The sequence below is a fragment of the Lissotriton vulgaris genome, chromosome 5 (genome assembly GCF_964263255.1).
Source record: "Lissotriton vulgaris chromosome 5, aLisVul1.2, whole genome shotgun sequence".
Taxonomy (NCBI): domain Eukaryota; kingdom Metazoa; phylum Chordata; class Amphibia; order Caudata; family Salamandridae; genus Lissotriton; species Lissotriton vulgaris.
In genome coordinates, this window is record NC_141693.1 from 1,366,182,266 (window position 1) to 1,366,202,927 (window position 20,662).

The window sequence follows — 20,662 nt, forward strand, 5'->3', positions numbered from 1 at the left end:
CCGAACGCAAGACAATACCGACGTGTACTAAAGAGCTTTTGGTCTTAAGAAAAGTTTTGTATCGATTCCGACTAGAGGGAACCAATATACATCCGAACCCAATGGCGGAAAAAAACAATGTGAGGATGGAGTCGATGCCCATGCGCACTGTAGTCCAGGGGAGGAGCCACCTATCTCGTGATACTTCGAAGACTCTTCAAGGACAACAATGTGCGATCATCCGGACCCAACACTAGGCGGCGATCTATGCACAGATATGAATTCAGCCGCCCACATGCCTCGAACCTCTCTAGTTTAGTTCCTATGCGTGGGATATGGTAGCTTGCCTGCTAAGCTTGTTCACTTCATGAGTGTTCACTCCTGGAAGGTGAATTAATGCTAGCGTTCTCTTTCTTTGGATGGCCCACCTCCAGAGTTCCTGTGGTATTCTTGAAAGGGTCAAGTATTTTGTACCTCTCGGTTAGGTGAGGTAAGATGCTATTGTGTTTGCCCATCTATATTTGTATGATCATTTCTATTATTCGTGTCTGAAATGCTTTTGTAGTTGGAAACACAATGGAATCTCTGTGTCAGGAATTTACAAATTGCATCTACCTATGTTCCAAGAGTAGGGAATGGTGGAAAGACAATTGTAAAGCCTTGTCGGGTAAATATTTGGTACCCGTGTATTTCCAAATAGATTCCTTCGTTATCATGTAAATAGGTTCAGGTCATAGTGGGGTTAGTTCCTTCCTAAGATGGCCGCCACGATAGCCACTGAAGTCAGTCAGAGTTTAGTACGTGAGGGCTAGTTGATGTGCGTCTCGCGCAGCGTTCTAACTGCGCACTTCAACTGTTCGGGTTCCTGAGGTAACAGCTAGAGTCTTACGCTCCGTGTCAAGTATTCGTGACAGGAGTAGTTTCGTGATTTTCTTGAGTCCGCTAATCTAGAGACTTGCCCAGAGAGAGTATCATCTGTCCAAGGTTACTTTTGAGTGGATTCTTGGAAGTTCGTGAAGAAACGTTCTTCCGTCTGCTGCAGTGACTGAGACTTCGTTCATCTCCTTTCGTCATCGTCGTGGGAGCCAGTTCACTCTGCTGAAGCTCGTCAGAGGACTTCTTCACAGAAGGTTCAACGGACTCCACCAACCTCTTGCAGAGCTTGCGAGAGGAACAGTAAGCCAGCGTCTGCTTTCCCCTTCTCCCCCATTGTCGGCGAACTTGTGCTGAACAGTTATTCCCTTCTTGCGCTTAACCTGTTCTTTCCTCCCCCTTTTGCCTACCTTGTTCCTTTTTGCGCGCTTCATTCCATTCAGCATTGGAATCCTTGGAGTCGCATGTTCACTGCAAGACATTAACAGATACAAACAGAACCCCAGTTGGGGCTAATACAGAAAGCTTACAGGTAAAGAAGGAGGGAGAGAGTTTAGTTCCTGGGTTGTAGATTTTTTCCGTAAGGAACATTTAGTAATGTTAGTCTTTGTCCTGCAGGCATGAAGCTCTCTGAATGTACCTACACGTCTTAAAGAAGAGTAGCAATACCTTTGGGAACTACTGGTAGGATAAGATTCATTATTTACATAGAGTGAGAAAGTTGGTAGGTAGAAGTTGTTGTTTATTCTCTTCCCCCCCCTGTTCTGTGCATTAGGCATCTACAGAAACCGAAGTCCAGGTCAAGAGTGATCTACCAAATCGGTGAAGGTGCCAGAAGCTCTCAAGGTGTCTCTTCTCTGTCCACTTCCCCTTTCCCTGTCACTAGTGCATTCGCCCATGTGGCGGAGTCACTGGTGGAAGGGTGATCGGGTACAGCATCACTGCCTCTGCGAAGATTGGAGCCTTCTGACAGATTGAAGTGCCCAAGTATTCACTTCGCCCAGGCAGTATGGTGGAGGGCTTAAATCTAAAGGAACTGGGAGACATGTTAGCGGGTATCCAGAGAGAGTTAGGAGCAGTAAGAGAGGAAAATAAAAGTTTAAAATTAGAACTGGAGGCTTCTAGGCAAGAAAATAGAGTGTTAGCTCAGAAGATGGATGGGTTAGTAATGGGAAATCCTGTTCAGGGTCCTTCTTCGTCCCACACCAGTTCTGTAAGTTCAGATCCTAAATCAGTAGCTCAGGTAATACATTCAGTCTCCCCTTTAATTCCTTTGGCAGCTCCCGAGAGATTCTCGGGGGATCCGCAAAAAGCCCAACTCTTTTTAACTCAATGTTCCCTTCATTTCATGTGCCGCCCAACCATTTTTCCTGATGCCCAATCCAGAGTAGCATTTATTTTGTCCTATCTTAGTGGGGATGCTGCCAATTGGGCAATGCCCTTGGTGAGCGAAGATGACCCAATCCTTTGTGATTTTGTTAAGTTCAAAGCTGAGTTCCTCAGAATTTTTGACAGGAGAAGGATTTCTCAGGCCACTGATAATGAGCTGCTTGAATTGCGTCAGGGTTCTAAAGATTTGCTATCATATCTGACGCAGTTTAATAAGTTAATTGTGGAAACCAACTGGCCGGAGGAGAAACGAGCTGCCTTATTTTATCGAGGACTGAAAGATGAGATTAAAGATACTTTAGCCCAAGTTCCAAACCGGCCCACTGAACTGTCTGCATTGGTGGATTTAGTTTTGGAGTTGGACTTTCGTCATTCAGAGCGTAGAGGAGAAAGAAGAAAAGATTGGGGAGTAAATGTTCCTCGATTCGATCGGGCTCGGTTCGAGAAAGGTTCCGGAGGGAGTAATGAAGCAGAACCCATGCAAATTGGAGCCGTCCGTGGGCCATTGAGCAAAGAGGAGAAGGAGGATCGGCGTTTGAAGAAATTGTGCCTTTATTGTGGGACCGCTGGCCACTTTGTAAAAGATTGTCCTAAGCGCCCCAGAATACCGTTTAAGGGAAACGAGGGGGGCCATCAGTAGGCGGAGTCGCTCTGGTGGTGCAGGAGATCAAGACGACTCCGGATCCGCATTTAATCCTAAACACTCTTCAGTCGTGTATCCCACATGTAATCCTTCACATGACCTTAAAATTCCGTGGACGACAGATTTCTGGAGTGGCTATTATATTGGACTCTGGGGCCACAGGAAATTTCTGTGACATAAGGTATGCGCGAAGCATGGGAATTCAAGCCATAAAGAAGGAAAGACCCGAGCCAGTGAGAGCCGTTGACGGAACCAATTTATCATCTGGGCCAATTATTAGTCATACGGAAGAATTGGAATTGATTCAATCGGATGGGCATCAAGAAGTGATGCAATTCAATTTAATAGACGCCCCTCAGTTCCAATTGATTTTGGGTCTACCTTGGCTGACTCTACACAATCCAACCATTGATTGGACGAATCGAACTGTCAGTATGCAGTCAAGCTTTTGTCAGGAACATTGTTATGGGCCCCAAGAACACTCCGAGGAGAACTCCCTTGCTTCTTTACTATCGTATGGAGGTCAGTCAGTCTGTGTAATTAATGCTGGAGAAATTCCTTCCGAATATCAGGATTTGAAGATGGTTTTTAGTGAACGGGAAGCGGAGGTTTTACCACCACACCGTTCCTACGATTGTACGATTGATCTGGTTCCAGGAGCAGTACTGCCTTGCAGTCGGATTTATGCTCTGACCGAAGCTGAAAATAATCACCTCAAGGAATATCTGGATCGATATCTGGCCAATGGGTTCATCAGACCATCGCAGTCCCCGGTATCCTCCCCGTTATTTTTTATTCCAAAGAAGCAAGAAGGCAGTCTGAGAACCTGCATTGATTATCGCGCCTTGAATTTAGTAACAATCAAAAATCGATACCCTTTGCCTTTGATTTCAGTTCTTCTGGATCAACTCAAAGAAGCACAGATTTTCACCAAGCTTGACTTACGAGGGGCGTACCACTTGGTGCGGATGAAAGAGGGGCACGAGTGGAAGACGGCCTTTCGTACCAAATTTGGCCTCTTTGAATATTGCGTGATGCCCTTTGGGTTGTGTAATGCACCTGCTGTGTTTCAGCATTTCATAAATGACATTCTGAGTGATTTGATTGACAAGGTGGCGATAGTCTATCTGGACGACATTTTGATCTACTCTCAGAATACCCGAGACCATCCTAAGCACGTCAGAATGGTGTTGGAGCGTTTGAGAACACATCATCTATATGTAAAACTGGAAAAATGCGTTTTTCATGCTACCACGGTGGAGTTTCTAGGATTCATCCTTTCTCCACATGGAATCACCATGGATCAAGGAAAAGTGCAAGCCGTCAAGGATTGGCCAGAACCACGGAGTGTCAAGGAGATACAGCGATTTTTGGGATTCGCAAACTTCTATCGGCGCTTCATCCAGAGTTTTTCACACTTGATTGCACCCATCACTCGTTTACTAAAGAAAGGTGTACAGTTCGAGTGGACCAGAGCAGCTGCTCAGGCTTTTAGTCATCTCAAAGAAAGATTTGTGTCTGCTCCTATTCTTTTGCATGCCAACCCGGAAGAACCCTTCTTTGTAGAAGCAGATGCGTCAGATCAGGCTATCGGAGGAGTTCTCTCGCAACGACATTCCCAAACTGGTCAGTTGCATCCGGTAGCATATCGCTCTAGAAAATTAAATCCAGCAGAACTGAATTACACCATTGCAGAAAAGGAATTGCTAGCGGTTAAGGATGCCTTTGAGGACTGGAGGCATTATCTGCTGGGGGCTAAACATACTGTGACAGTGTTTACTGATCACAAGAATCTACAATTCTTGAAATCTGCAAAGACCCTCACTCCTCGACAGTTACGCTGGTCCTTGTACTTTGCAGATTTTGATTTTGTGCTCACTTTTCGCCCTGGAACAAAGAATGGGAAGGCGGATGCGCTTTCTCGCTTGGATACAGACGACTGTGAACATCCTGTTGAACCTCAACCAATCATCCCAGAGACTAAAATCATTTGTGCTCTTTCTCTGAGTAACTTTCAAGAAGAGGTGCGGAAGGGATTATCTTCAGAAGAAATGCAGAAGTGGGTTCAATCGGGTGAGGGGAGAGAGTTAAACCAATGTTTACCCTACTACAAAGGAGCGTTGTATCTCCCGACAACTCCTCTCCAACAAAGAGCCTTGCAAAGCTGTCATGATCATCCTTTGGCCGGTCATAAGGGAGTTTCTAAGACTTTGGATTTAGTTCAGCGCTATTTTTGGTGGCCTGGGTTGTCCTCTCATGTCAAGCAATATGTGCAGTCGTGTGAACTGTGTGCCAGGGGTAAACCTAGTCGGCAGGCTCCACAAGGATTACTGCAACCCCTTCCTACCCCGACCCATCCATGGCATACAGTCTCAATGGATTTGATTGTAGATTTGCCGGTCAGTAAGGGATTCGATACTATCCTGGTGATTGTGGATACTTTCACCAAGATGAGTCACTTTATTGCCATGTCCGGTACCCCTACTGCTCGTGAACTAGCACAAGCTTTTAGTGAGAACATTGTAAAACTACATGGGGTTCCCAAGATTGTGGTTTCTGATCGAGGTCCCCAGTTCATCTCCCGTTTCTGGCAAGCCTATCTAAAGGGATTGGGGATTGAGAGAAGGTTGTCTACCAGCTATCACCCCGAGTCGGATGGACAGACGGAGAGAGTTAACCAAGAACTGGAACAGTACCTCCGTCTGTTTCTCCTTGAGAAGGGTGGTGACTGGTCAGATCACTTGTGGATGGCAGAATTCGCTAGTAATAATGCTAAAAGTGTTTCTACAGGTTACTCCCCTTTTTATTTGAATTCTGGACGCCACCCTAATCCATTCAGCCCTCAGGAGGATTTAGATGTCCCCGCAGTACAGACTTTGTTGACTAATATGTCCACTCTACATAAGTCTGCAGAAGAGAACTTGATCAAAGCTAAACAGGTCTACAAGAAAGGTGCAGATAGACATAGAAAACCCGCTCCGCAATATAAAGTAGGAGATCAGGTGTGGCTTTCTACAAAGAACCTTCATTTAAAAGGGAATAGAAAATTCCAACCAAGATTTGTGGGTCCCTATCCAGTTGAGCAGGTTATGGGTCCGGTGACAGTGAGGCTAAAGTTACCAGTTAAATTGGGGATCCATCCAGTCTTCCACGTCTCCTTACTAAAAAAGTCTAAGTCCAACATGAGGTTGGGTAAACCACCTGAACCCCTCCTTATTTCTGGTCACCCTGAGTACGAGGTTCATGACATTCTAGACTCCAAAAGCAAGAAAGGTAGGCTGTTTTATCTGGTAGATTGGAAGGGGTATGGCCCTGAGGAAAGGTCGTGGGAACCAGCTGCCCAAATTCATGCTCCACGACTCATTAAGAGATTCCACGCACGGCAACCTCTCAAACCTGGACCGATAAATCGGTCTTTGAGAGGGGGTACTGTCAGGAATTTACAAATTGCATCTACCTATGTTCCAAGAGTAGGGAATGGTGGAAAGACAATTGTAAAGCCTTGTCGGGTAAATATTTGGTACCCGTGTATTTCCAAATAGATTCCTTCGTTATCATGTAAATAGGTTCAGGTCATAGTGGGGTTAGTTCCTTCCTAAGATGGCCGCCACGATAGCCACTGAAGTCAGTCAGAGTTTAGTATGTGAGGGCTAGTTGATGTGCGTCTCGCGCAGCGTTCTAACTGCGCACTTCAACTGTTCGGGTTCCTGAGGTAACAGCTAGAGTCTTACGCTCCGTGTCAAGTATTCGTGACAGGAGTAGTTTCGTGATTTTCTTGAGTCCGCTAATCTAGAGACTTGCCCAGAGAGAGTATCATCTGTCCAAGGTTACTTTTGAGTGGATTCTTGGAAGTTCGTGAAGAAACGTTCTTCCGTCTGCTGCAGTGACTGAGACTTCGTTCATCTCCTTTCGTCATCGTCGTGGGAGCCAGTTCACTCTGCTGAAGCTCGTCAGAGGACTTCTTCACAGAAGGTTCAACGGACTCCACCAACCTCTTGCAGAGCTTGCGAGAGGAACAGTAAGCCAGCGTCTGCTTTCCCCTTCTCCCCCATTGTCGGCGAACTTGTGCTGAACAGTTATTCCCTTCTTGCGCTTAACCTGTTCTTTCCTCCCCCTTTTGCCTACCTTGTTCCTTTTTGCGCGCTTCATTCCATTCAGCATTGGAATCCTTGGAGTCGCATGTTCACTGCAAGACATTAACAGATACAAACAGAACCCCAGTTGGGGCTAATACAGAAAGCTTACAGGTAAAGAAGGAGGGAGAGAGTTTAGTTCCTGGGTTGTAGATTTTTTCCGTAAGGAACATTTAGTAATGTTAGTCTTTGTCCTGCAGGCATGAAGCTCTCTGAATGTACCTACACGTCTTAAAGAAGAGTAGCAATACCTTTGGGAACTACTGGTAGGATAAGATTCATTATTTACATAGAGTGAGAAAGTTGGTAGGTAGAAGTTGTTGTTTATTCTCTTCCCCCCCCTGTTCTGTGCATTAGGCATCTACAGAAACCGAAGTCCAGGTCAAGAGTGATCTACCAAATCGGTGAAGGTGCCAGAAGCTCTCAAGGTGTCTCTTCTCTGTCCACTTCCCCTTTCCCTGTCACTAGTGCATTCGCCCATGTGGCGGAGTCACTGGTGGAAGGGTGATCGGGTACAGCATCACTGCCTCTGCGAAGATTGGAGCCTTCTGACACTCTGCTTCTCCTTAAAAGAATGAGGCGGAGAGTAGAAAGCAGGTATAGTGATGCTCTGGCAAGTATGAAAGGGGTTGACCACCTGTGAGAGGAAAGAGGAGGCAGGAGTCCGAAGAACCAGCTTGTCCAGGAAGAAGTTGGTGTATGGAGAGTGACCGGCCAGTCTAAAACTCACTGACCTCCTGGCAAATGAAATCACCACCAGGAAAACTGTTTGGACGGTGAAGAGCAGCTATGCAGGAGCTCGAAGGGAGAACACATGGAGGAAAGAACCAAATTAAGAACTCACTGGGGAGTAACATGGAATAAATCTTGCAAATCTTTCGAAAAGCAAGTCTCAACTGATGACTGGAACCGGGAGGGTTTATCCGGTTGCCACAGAAAAGCTGAAATAGAGGACAAGTAACCCTTGAAAAGTGCCCAGGGTAAGGCCTTGCTGGGCTGAAGATAGAATGAGCAGCAAAATCTCTGATAAAGGTGCATAGCGGGAGTCCATATGGCATGAGGAATACCAGGCCACAAATGTATCCCAACAGCAGGCGCAGACAAGTTTTAGTGGATGGACTCCTGGCAGGCAAGATGAAATCACAAACTTTGGCAGAAAGATAGAAATTCCTCAACTTTAACCTCTCAATCTCCAGGTATGAAAATGGAGCATGCACACGTTAGGGTGCAGAACCCTGCTCTGTTGCTGCAACACGAAGTCCTCCTGAAGAGGGAGTCTGACCGAAGGACAGATATTCATGCTCCGGAATTCAGGATACCATACTTGCTGTGCCCAATCCAGAAGCACAAAAATGACTTTCTCTGTCCTGATCTTCTTGAGAACTCAGGGCAGGAGTGGTAGCTGTGAAAGGCATACAGTAGTCCTGAATTCCATCAAGACAAAATGCATCTCCAGGAGAAAACGGCTTTGGAAACTCCAAAGAGAAGAAATGCGGACAATGCGTGTTCTCAGTGGTGGAGAACAGATCGAGCTAGGGTTCTCTTCAGTCTCGAAGTGACTATGCACCACTTCTGGATATAATAGTAATTTGTGATCTGTGAGGCATTGACAACCGCGTTGTCTGCCCTAACTTTCAGTGAGCACGCTAGGAGCTGCACAACCAGGTAGATGTCCTGGCGCTCCAGCCAATTCTAGAGGCAGATATCTTCTGGGTTCATGACCCCACAGCCTGTTTTTTGCAATACCACATTACAGTGGTTTTGTCCGGGAACACCTGAAACGGCTTTCCCTTGATGGACGGAAAGAAGGATTTCAATGGCAAACAAATAGCCCTCAACTGAGCTGAGACTCCACCAAAGCACAGAGAGCTCTGATCTCCACATCTCCTAGGTGGCCTCCCCAACCCAGGAGTGACGCAACCGAAGGGAAATAGAGAGGGGTTCGTCACTTACCCAATCGTGACTCATTAGCCACCACTACAGATCTTTTGCAGTTCTCTCTGATACATTGACCAGGTCGGAAAGATTCTCTTGATGCTGCGCCCTTCGGATCCAAATGCACATTTACCATAAGAATGCATTAGGCCATGAGACCTCGTATCAGTCTCACTGAAATCCAGGATAGAGGACGAAACATTGGAATCATAGTTTGAAGATTCCATACTGCCCACTCTGGACGATGGTCATGGAACTGCACTGTGTCCATAATGGCTCCGATGAAAGAGCATCGGAGAAGGGATTTGTGGTGACTTCGGCATGTTGATAATGGACTCCAGCAAATGAAGAAGTTCACCATAGTCTGAAGGTGGGCATCGACTGCCTGGAGGAAAGTCCACCTTCAACAGCCAGTTGTCGCAGTAGGGTAAAACTGGAAACCCTGACCTATGCTGTAACCACTCATCACTTACGTGGGACTGGTGAGGTGAAAGGGAAGCACAGCAAATGGGAAATTCTCATGGCCCACAGTGTACCGCAGGTAACGCCTGTGGGCCGGCAGGATTGGGATATAGAAATATACGTCCGACAAGTCCAGCGCTACCATCGAGTCTCTGGGATCCAGGGCAGACTGAACCTGAGCAAATGTGAGCATGTTGAATTTCTCTATGCTCAGAAAGAGGTGGAGAGGGCGCAGATCTAGTACAGGGCGGAGGCCTCATCCCTTTACAGCTCCAGAAGGTAGCGGAAATAACAACCATGCTGTATTTTTGTTCAAACACCTCTTAATGGCTCTCTTGCCCAAAAAAGCCTGCACTTATTTACTGAGTAAGGAGAGATGGTCGTCTGTCAGCCATTCTTGGGACTGTTGGAGAGGCAGAGGGGTTTCCACATATGGTAGGGCATACTCCTTATGCACAGTCTGAAGCACCCACTTGTCTGATGCAATTGCAGACTATTGGGGCAGGTGCGGCCCGATTAAGTCAGCAACGGGAGGACTGTTCTGGAAAGAGGGCATGCTAAAGAGGACTGGAGGCTGCGGCAGCCGCAAGGGCGGGGGACTGGGCAACACAACGGGACTGGCTCCCGCATATACTTTATGCTCCGAGGCTTCTTCCTTGAAAGGATTAGGAAGGTTGTTGGACTGGGTATGGCTGGTACTGCGGACACCTAAAGTTGTGCCATCCGCATTTGCAGTAGAGGCAGAAGGCATGCTGTTGTGGCTGTGTTGATAGAGATGGCAAGGGATTTGGTATCTACCCTGCTCTCACAAAAGCACTTGAGCGCCACGTCAGCCTTGCCGCCAAACAGGTAGGAGCCATTGTAAAGCATGCTGATCAGTGATCACTAGAATTCCTTCAAGAACCAAGAGAACAGTAATTAGGCATCGCGACAGCGTCTGTGGTGTTCAGTCCACATTAGATGTCAAACTTCGCCACATTCCTACTGTCCACCAAAGCTTAGTTTAGAATGGTGCTGCCCTCCTCAGGCACTATGGAAAGCAGGTGAGCAACAGTCTTAAACAAGGCATGCGAATATCAGCCAAAGAAGCATGCAGTGGTCACAGACCGAGAGGCTGGTGAAAGAGAATATGCACTTCCCTAAGGTGTCCAGCGTATTGGATTCTCTTTCCAGTGGAGTGGTAGGGAACGAGTTTGGATGGAGCTACACGGTTGAGGCCTGCACCACAAGGCTCTCAGGGGAAAGGTGTTGGGAGAGGAAGGCTGGCTCTCCCGGGGCAGGACAATGTAATAGGCAGTCATTTGATGCACAGGAGCCCCTGGTGAAGCCGAAGAATGCTTCAACAACAACTTCTTGTGCATCTTCGACTTACCAAACTTCGAGGTCATGGATCGGGAAGATCGTACATGGAAGTGGCACAGAGCCTTCTTTTGCCGCGACACAGAAATCAGCCTGTGATAATCCCTGCAAGACTTGAACTCTGAAGGTTTCACAAGGGACATGTCCCTAGCTCACTCAGAGTGAAAGCTAAAAAAATCTTCACAGAAGGTTGAAAAAAGTTGGAAAACAATGACTGAGGTAGCTCTCTGAATGGTGCAAAAAGAGAGGAACTTATTTCAGCGTGCCTCAGTGGCACCTATATAGGCAACGTGACACCACTTCCGACACGGCAGAGATGGAGACGAGCGAAACTACCTACCGGCACACAGAGGTACTACTCCAGATTTTCCGGTACCAGTCCGACTCCTGGTGAATAGTATAGGGTGAGGAATCTGCAGTTTGAAGTCTCTATCAGAATTATTAGTTCCAGGCGATATCCATCTTAGATTATGTTTAGAATCCATATTTCTTGACTTGACCTCATGCCACTACTGGAGAAAATCCCCTAATTCTTCTCCATCTATGTGGGGGATGGAGGGATGCTCTGTATTTAGAAGTCACTTGCTTGTGGGGCCTAGTCCTATGAATGGTTGTCTCCTACCTCTTGCTCGCCGCAAAAGGACAGACTTTGTGGTGCTTGATATTGCCACTTTTTGTGTTGACCCTGCAGTTGGCCTGTTGGTGTGAACTGCTGTCTCATATCAACTTCAGAGCAAAGGAGCTGTTCCCCACTGAAGGGCGAGTGATTAGGTTAGACTGAACCTCATTTTTTAAACCTGACACTGCAGACTGGTGTTCCTTCTTGGTGTTCTTCCTGCCTGCTTGCCTTGTCTGCAGCGTCTAGGGCGGATTTTAGGCATGTGTAGACTTTCCATCTTCTACAAATGAGTTTGCTCTCTTTTGGCACTGCTTTGGCAGGTGTTTCAGCAACTCTCCCACCTCTTCAGAGTGTTGGTGGATATACTTCTTTATTAGTGTGTTGGGGTTGCCATTACATCATTGTGTTGCAGCTACTCTCAAATGTCCAGCCCACCATCTCAATCCTATTCCGCTCCTTTTTAGGTTTACCTGATGAGGTTAGAACACTGGCCCTTTCCTTGCAGTGGACACATTGACAAAGTCTTCTATAAGCTTTACCTTGCATTAGGCAAGGTCCCTTGTATTTACTTTCCACTCTTGGTGTTAGTGAGTTGGCAGATCATTGAACGCCTCTCTTCCATGGACCAAGATGCTGGGCAGTATTGGTATTTTCACTTGCTTTGCGAGTGTAGGAGTGTTTCAGGTAGGAAGTATGTTTGTGTCTTTTCCTCCTCTAGCTGGATCTCATACTTGTCTGCTGCTCTCTTGACCATTGTGTTACACATAGATACATCATCCAGAGGTGAAGGCCTCGACTGATATCTCTTCTAGTGAGTCGGTGTCAAGATCCTGCTACTGATCTCATGTCATTGGCGTCACGAAGTAGCCCTTGAGCCACAGAGTCGGCTTTGTCAGGTCTCTGGTTTCATTGGTGGTTAGAGGTCAGCCCTCTCCACCTCTCCATGGCACTTTTCCATTTCCAAAGAATTCAAAATTCCCAAAGGGAGGCATCAGAATCCTTTTTCTGGAGGATTACTGCCATCTTTCCTTTGAGCCACCTCTTTTTCCGCTCAACCTCGAGCACTCTCTCTTTGGGGTTGAGCCTACTCGACGGCCTTTTCTTTGCCGGCAGTGTACCGGCTGCTGACTTTGTCCTCTCCGGCTCTTGTAGTCAATGATCAAATTTTTTTCAGAGGCGCACCCTCCTGCAGTCTCCCTGGATTGGGACCAGAGTTTTTTTTTTCTTCTACAAATGTTTTGGAAGAAAGACAGCCTTTAAGTGTTGTAAATCCGAAGGCCTCTACTCGGTTAACCCATTTTTATGCGTTACCTGTCCGCGTTTCTCTTTGTGTTTTTGTTGCATCTGTTACCTGTCGATGCCGATTGTCTCCACCTTGGCATCGGAACTTTCTCCTTTGTTGACCTTGGCTACGCTATTGTCTTTCTCACTCAACAGACCGAGGAACTACAATGGTGTTCTGCTCTTTTGGGTCTACATGGTGTACTGTTACTACTGCTGCTTCTCTCTGACTGAGCGTTTTCAATTTGAATTTGGCACATGCCTCGCAGCACTTGGAAGTTGTGATCCCTTAGCAAGCGAAGATTGCAAACCTGGTGGTTGTCTCTCTGACCAAAATCTAAAGGGCGTGTTCTCCTAGTAAAATGACCGTTAGGTTGGTTATTCTCAGGCCACATATTTGGTTGCCCAAATGCCCCACCTACTTCTTAGTTTTTTTTCAAAAGATACCTTCCTACTTCTTAGTTTTTTTTCAAAAGATACCTTCTTGGATATCAGTTATCCTCTTTTCCTAAGCTCTATGATATTGATTACTGGATGAAACCTTTGGAATTGTTTGAAGAACTATCACTTTTCCCTTTTTTTTTTTGTTACACGTTCGAAGAGCCCTGGGCCGTAACTTTCAAACTGAATGGCTGACAACATTATTTTAAGACAGCTACCACACACAGGGGGCTTCCGGGGTGGGCATCGGACCTCTGGAGAGGTCTGGACAAGGTGCCAAATGGTAACAGACGACCCCTAGCAAAGTGTAAGAGAGAGGAAGAGGGCTAAACGAGGATAATTCCAGACCTAACTACCAGATGGCAAAATAATGAACAGCATGTGAATACAGAAAAGATTTACACTGCATACCCAAAAATTCAATTTTAGAATTTCTTCTCTTAATGATATTTTGTTGTGGAAAGAGGCTTCTTACAAATGTAAACACATTCTAGTTCTGAGGAAAACTTATTTATGGCATAGCTGGTGGCATCCAAATAACCTTTTCTGTTTGGCAGAAGTCTAGGAAACACAGGATTTTTGCCAAAAACTATCTACAAGTAAGTTCATGTATAATAAGTTCACTGTTTCCTGAATATTTTCTTGACAAAGACAGACCTCCCTCCACATAAACATCATTTACATTTATCGGTCACTATTTTGAGAGGCCTGTAACTACAACTCAAGCCTCTGCTAAAATTCTTAGGCTTGCCTATAAAGATCTACACTGCCAATTCTAGCTGCACACTGCTATACTGAAAAGAGAATTGCAAGTGCTCATTGATTAGAAAATTGAGCATTTTCGTTCGAATGAACGTTGTCGTAGCTCAAGCCATTCTTAAATGTGTCTGTAAAAAAGATTTTTAATCAAGTATATTGTCTATTTCAAAACAAATTGGCTACATTTGATATGCCTACTCCTTGCTTATTTCAGTTTAAAAAAAAAACGATGCTAATGATACTAAACCATGTGAAAAAGAGAACACAACCCTTCGTTATAAACAATTTAAACCATATACATGAACGGGTGACCATGCACAGACTGAATAATTATGGTTTGTTCTTGAACAATAAAACAGCATGTTGACCTACCTTGAAAAGTGGGAGGGCAAACAATGAAGGTCTGTTGAAAAGGATCAGTCTGCGCACAAAGCTGTGTTGTTGCAGGCTGCAGTGATACGCTTTGTTGTGCCACTCCAGGAGCTGCCGACGGCGCATAGAGTGCAGGCTGGTAGTTCAACAGTGAGACATCGGAATTTGCAAGAGAAAGGGTGGCGGCAGCCGTTGAGCTCGATGCCAAAACACTGGCCTGAGAAGGAAAAAGTAGGAGCTGCAAAAATTCACTCTATATGCGAGACATCCACATTTAGAAGAAGCAAATACAGTTAAATGGTTTATGCAGAATAGGAACGCTAAAAAGTAGAATAAACACAGGCAACCCATTTCTGACATAACAGCCAGCCCCAGTCTGGTGCTTATGTAACAGGATTGGCAGAACAAAGTCCCCTTATAGCTAACAGGTTTCAACCAAATAACAATAGGTCTACTTCAGCAGTTTTCAATTTGTATCCTTGTGCGATTTTTTTTGTAAAGGTCTTGTTGGTACATTATTTTCTGAAAAATGGAGAGGAGTTGTATCTTGTATATATGTTGCTTAGAATTGGCATAGGTGTGACAAAACTCAAGATGTCATATTAAGGTTTGTTCAAGCACAATTGTGACAGCAGACAGGTTATCTTCCTCCCCCAATTGACTTACAAATAAGATAACGCTATCGGATGTTTCCTGAGATCCTAGGTCTGCAAGAGTTTCTAGATTTAAGATTGAAAGATTAACAATTTCCCAAAATTTGCATAAAAGCGAGCTTATTTCAGGAAGGAAAACAGTGCCTACACTAAACAGCAAAACGTAGTAATCTGCAAGTCTGGCTCACACATTTGGAATGTCAAGAAAACAAGCATTATTTTAGAATTCACACATTCAGTAGCTCTAGATGATTCTATGTTTTGAATATTCTTTTTTAATTCATTTACCCTTTCGCTACTCGTGGCCCTCTAAGAAAACCTGCCAAACCCAGACATTTCTGAAAACTAGACACCTAAGGGGGTCCAGGGACGTGTGGCTTGTATAGAGCCCCCATAGTTTTTCTTACCCAGAATCCCCTGCAAACCTCAAATTTTGCTTAAATAATAAACATCCAATTTTCCTTCCATTTCTGTGTGGAAAAGTTGTTTGATCACTGGGCCGACACATTTCCAACCACCTAGAATTTACCCACGTCTCCCAATAAAAAATGCTACCTCTCTAGTGAGGGTAGGCCTAGTGCCTGCAACAGGTATTGTTGCCCAAAACGTACTGTGGAGACAACAAAATTATCGATCACAAAATCACCTGATGTTTGCAAGGGAGTAACCTGCGTTTCTGGTCCCGGTGCCCATCTAGGGAAACCTAGCAAACCCAGACATTTCTGAAAACTAGACACCCGGGGTAGTACAGGGAGGTGTGACTTGCATGGATCCGCCAACATTTTCTTACCCAGAATCCCATGAAAACTCCAGATAAAATTGATACCTCCCTAGTGTGAGTGGGCCAAGTGCCGATAGACGGGGCATCAAAGTGTGTCTGTAAGGGCTCAGAGCGGACACCGGCTCTGGGCACCCACACAAGTGAGGTATCATTTTTATCAGAAGAGCGAGGGGAACGCTGGGTAGTAGGGCATTTGTGTTGGCATGGTGATCCTTTATCTTTCCCACACAGGCATGTGAGAAAATGTGGCTTGTTAGCTCAATTTGAGGTTTGCAAGGAATCCGGGTAAGAAAACGCTGGGGGATCCACGCAAACTACACCGCCAGCCAAGTGACAGTCCATACAGTGCCAGCCAAGCGCCATCCACACACACTGCCAGCCAAGCATCCACACACCGCCAGCCAAGCGCCATCCATGCATATTGCCAGCCAAGCTCACACACACCGGCAGCAAAATGTCAGTACACACAGCCAGCACATGCAAATGGTCAGCCAAACTCCAGTTCTCACACACAGAAACTTTCCCTGGTATCTAGTGGTTTTCTGGCCCCAGAAATGCCTAAACATATCGCTGATCTGCCCCAGGTGTGCCTAAAAAAAGGGAAGACACCCTTGACTACGGGGTCGCTCCCTAACATGCCCATAAAAATATCCCTGGTGCCTAGTGGGCTTTCTGCCCTCACCCGGTGGGGGAAGATGGGGGCTTGGATCGGGGAGTCTCTCCTTACCAATGATACCACTCCCTTGTGTTTCGGTGCTAGGGCCGATACAGCCCCACGAGCACTGAAGCAGAGAAACTGACATGAGTCGATCAGCTTGTTTCACTTTCAATGCAATGTAATGACGTTAGCACGCCATGCGTGCCGATCGTCATTACACTGGAAAACAGCTGAGGATGAAAAACAAAACAGCAGAGGGATTTGGTAGTTGCGTGCAGAGGACAGAATGGTTCTGTCCTCAGCACACGAGCACCGTGATGGAGGATGTAACTGTTCTGCCCTCCGCACAGAACAGGTTAAGAGGAAAGTTTAACAAAAAGCTTTAAATATGATAGGGGTTTCTGCAAAACTAAATGACGACACCGCCAACTTCTATCAATTTAAACTTTTTAGTGCTAAGCTCAAAGTGTCCTGATGGTACTGTGTCTCGTTACACACACAACAAGATCACCCTTATTGCTCCCTGCATGCCAATTCAGTCCATCTTCCTACCTTCAATATCATCTTTATTAAATCGAATTTCACTGGCTAAGAACCTTGCCTTGCTGCCTTTATCTGGTATTAGGTATCCATAAACATTGGGAATCACCGTCAATCCTTTCCTCTTCACCTGGGAAACTTTATGAACGTTCTCATTCCCCATAATAGTTGGGAATACACAGCTTATCAAGATGAAGAATTATAATGCAGATTAAATATGAGTTCTGAATAAAAAAATAATTAAACAGATGAGATTTGAAATGGAAAGTGGGAATGATATACGGCGAGACATTAACAGTGAAATACTGGTTGCTTATTACTTACAGTATGGTGAAAAGGCATAAAGGCCGATTTACAGCATCAAATACAAGCAAAAGATGTAGTGTGGTGACAGCGCAAAATGCATGATCACGGCTTATTGTAACTTATTCGGATAGCAATACCATGGTCAGTCGGAGTAGCTTCCACAGAATTATCAAATTAATTTACCATAATGTAGACAGATCATGCCTGCCCAGTACATTGTTTCCAAAAAGTATCTCTTATTTCAATTTTCTATATCTTTCTACTAAACTTTTATAGGTACAAGCCATAGTCAACAGTAAAATCCATACCTGATTATGCATTGTATTGATCTGGTTGTTGAAGCTCATTGTTAGGTTTGTGCTTGTATTGGGAGCTACATGTGTTGTGAATGGGCTCTTTATCTGGTTCACAGTGTCATACATATTAACCCTCCGTTTACAAATCTCCATATTTTGAAAGCAGGACTTTACACTGAAAGGAGAACAAGACCGATTAATACAGTTAGTCTGAGACAGAATGTGACAGCTTCTAAATAACAGACCACATAAACAGAGACTGTGAAATAGATTACTTTCTGAGTGCCAGACCATACATGGGGTCTCAGTCGAAGTTTTTCTGAAAGTAGTCAAAGCAGTGCACATATATAAATGTTGAAGATTGAATATTTGATACCTCTCAGAATTACCTTTTGTATGTTCAAATGATGTATTATTAAGCTAGACATTTGTAGGAAATGCTTATACTTGAAACCTTTATTGTACATTGTAGGATCTTTACTGATAGTCCTAAAAGTAGACATTTCTCCCTGCGTGCGGTAATCCTGAAACACTTTATTTCCAAATAATAATATATGCAAAAGAAAATCTGGCATTTCCCAAATGCTGGTATATACTCCAAAGCCTATGCAGGCTGACTTCTCAATTTTCCTATCTTGTATTTATTAAATAAACAAGACGGAATTTCAACACAAAACGTACACCTTCTTCAAAGAGAGACCCTCAACCCATATGGGAGTATGATTAACATGAAGGGAAAAACAGTCTGACAGGCTGCATGTAAAAGGAAGACCGAAACGCGCGCTGTTCCTTTAAGGAGTCAACAGCTTCGATATACCATCATGTCTTATTCTGGAAGCTGCCTTTCAGGGTCAGTTTTTTTCCCAGGTTCCTGAGAGTAGGAGCCCTATACACTTTCATGGTTTTGTCACGGTCTTTGGTGAGGTTGGTTTCTCAAACTATCTTGCATTACTCGACATTTTAAATGTGTTTGAAACATTTCGTCTTTTGTGAAGGGGATATGTTATCAGTATTTCTGAAGTACCCATTAAGCAGGAAGAAGTAGCCGCCTCTAGCCCACAATATTTATGAGTGGTCTATTTACCATCTTCACATTCAGTCAATGATTATGAATTTTCTCGGAAAACGAAACAAGCATTTACAATGCAACGGTTTCGCCTTTGGAGAAGTTAAAGCTATTGGCATTGTAAATGACAAAATTTGTATTTATGTGTTGGTTTTGAAAACAGATAAATAAATGGCATTGTCATTTACATTGCCAATAGCTTAATCTCGCGCAAATGTGAGAACTATAGTACCCTACGGACGAGCTCAGCAGACAGCAATTACTACCACACACACACACACACACCCAGAGCCAGCCACACCCACCCAGAGCCAGCCACACACACACCCAGAGCCCCCCCCACACACACAACCAGAGCAGTCACATACACACACCCACTGGAGCAGTCACACACACACACACACTGGAGCAGTCACATACACACACACACACACTGGAGCAGTCACACACACACACACACACACACTGGAGCAGTCACACACACACACACACACACACACACACACACACACACACTGGAGCAGTTACATACACACACACACACACACAGATACGTGTGTCTGATAATCTCTTTATTTCGTAGGGCCATCAAGACTTTATTTCCCTGAGTCCGTTCCCTTTTAGCTCATTATCTCCTTAGTTGTGTTGTGTTGGCTACCTTGTCAAGCGCCGGGACGCTCCTTCGCTGGAGCAGCTGTGCGCTGAATAAATTTTCATAACATAACATAACACACACACACTCTGGAGCAGTCACATACACACACACACACACTCTGGAGCAGTCACACACACACACAGACTCTGGAGCAGTCACATACACACACACACACACACACACACACACACACACACACACACACACTCTGGAGCCGTCACATACACACACCGTGGAGCAGTCACACACACACCCAGGAGCAGTCACACACACACACACACACATACACTCTGGAGCAGTCACATGCACGCACACACTGGAGCAGTCACACACGCACACACTGTCTTTGCTATAGAAGTTTCTCTGCCTCATTCTTGCTTCTTGTTGGTGCTTGCTTACTTTATTTTTTGTTGCTCCATTCCAGCGAGAGTGCCAAACTGGCAAGCACAACTTGGCCATCTTGTATATACATTCATTAGTGGGCTTAGACATTCCTGTCCAGAAAGGGACGTGTATACTTAACACGCGTAATCCTTTTGTATAGGCTACTGGAAATAAACAATTCTGCGCCAATCCATTTTTCAGTCTGATAATGGATTTATCACATATTCAACAGTTTTCAACAAAAAATAAATGTTCCTCGCTCAAATCGATCAAACGATACTACAAATGCTGGTTATTGACTACGACACAGATTGCAGCATTTTGAAAATATTGGCTGGTTATATCGCATGCCGATTGCTGTATTTCAGGATTAAAGAGGTGAGAAAGTTGTATTACATTTTCACTCCACCCGTGAAAACTGACAACTGCGGGAGACAGGTTGGAGCAGACAACGTCACGTGGGAGAAGTTGCTCCTTGAACGAGCACTCCGTACCAGTATCTTTCATCACTTTTGGATGCCCCGCAGATAAATCTACCGCATTCTGTACTACAGGCACACGGACAGCGGGAGGGGGCGGGAACGGGGACACGAACAGCAGGGGGGGGGGTCAGGAACGGGAAGACGGACAGCGGGAGGGGGGTGCGGGAACACACGGAAAGCACTCACCTGGACCTGGACTTCCTCCGGCGGCGGTCGGCCGCGGAATTACGAAAAGAAACCTCGACGAACAGAAAAATAAACCCCGCCCACTGCCGCACTGACATCCTAAAAGGGGCCGGATGAGAAAAACATCCCAGGAACGCCCACGAGTCGCCTCGGTGAATGACGGACGCCTCTGTCTTCCAATGGCTAGCCTCCATTTATGGAGCTAGCCAATGGAAGACAGAGGCGGGACTAAGCCCAAATTGTAGGAACATAAGATTTCTCCTGGGCGGAGCTAGTGCTCCGGCCCAGGTGAAACCTAAAAACCGCTCTGAGGGACAGGGAAAGTATTCAATTGAGGGTAACACTTCAAAGCCAAGGAAGAGAAAAAAAATAATCACAGGGACACGGAAGGTGTTTTTAATGCTTTGACA

The 20,662-nt window shown here is 45.3% G+C and overlaps 1 protein-coding gene across 12 annotated transcripts in view; it reads right to left on the minus strand.

Annotated features, from left to right (window-relative positions):
• Positions 1-20,662, minus strand: part of HIPK1 (homeodomain interacting protein kinase 1) — a 733,600-nt gene that overhangs the window by 301,156 nt on the left and 411,782 nt on the right. For 6 of the 12 annotated variants that reach the window (XM_086923314.1, XM_086923313.1, XM_086923309.1 and 3 more), the window contains 2 exons: positions 17,492-17,654; positions 14,246-14,462 (listed from right to left, as the gene is read on the minus strand). In XM_086923314.1, coding sequence (XP_086779440.1) covers positions 14,246-14,462; positions 17,492-17,654 — 380 coding nt within the window. Of the gene's footprint in view, positions 1-14,245; positions 14,484-17,491; positions 17,655-20,662 lie in introns of all 12 variants that reach the window. The other 6 variants (XM_086923311.1, XM_086923310.1, XM_086923305.1 and 3 more) reach the window with 1 other exon arrangement.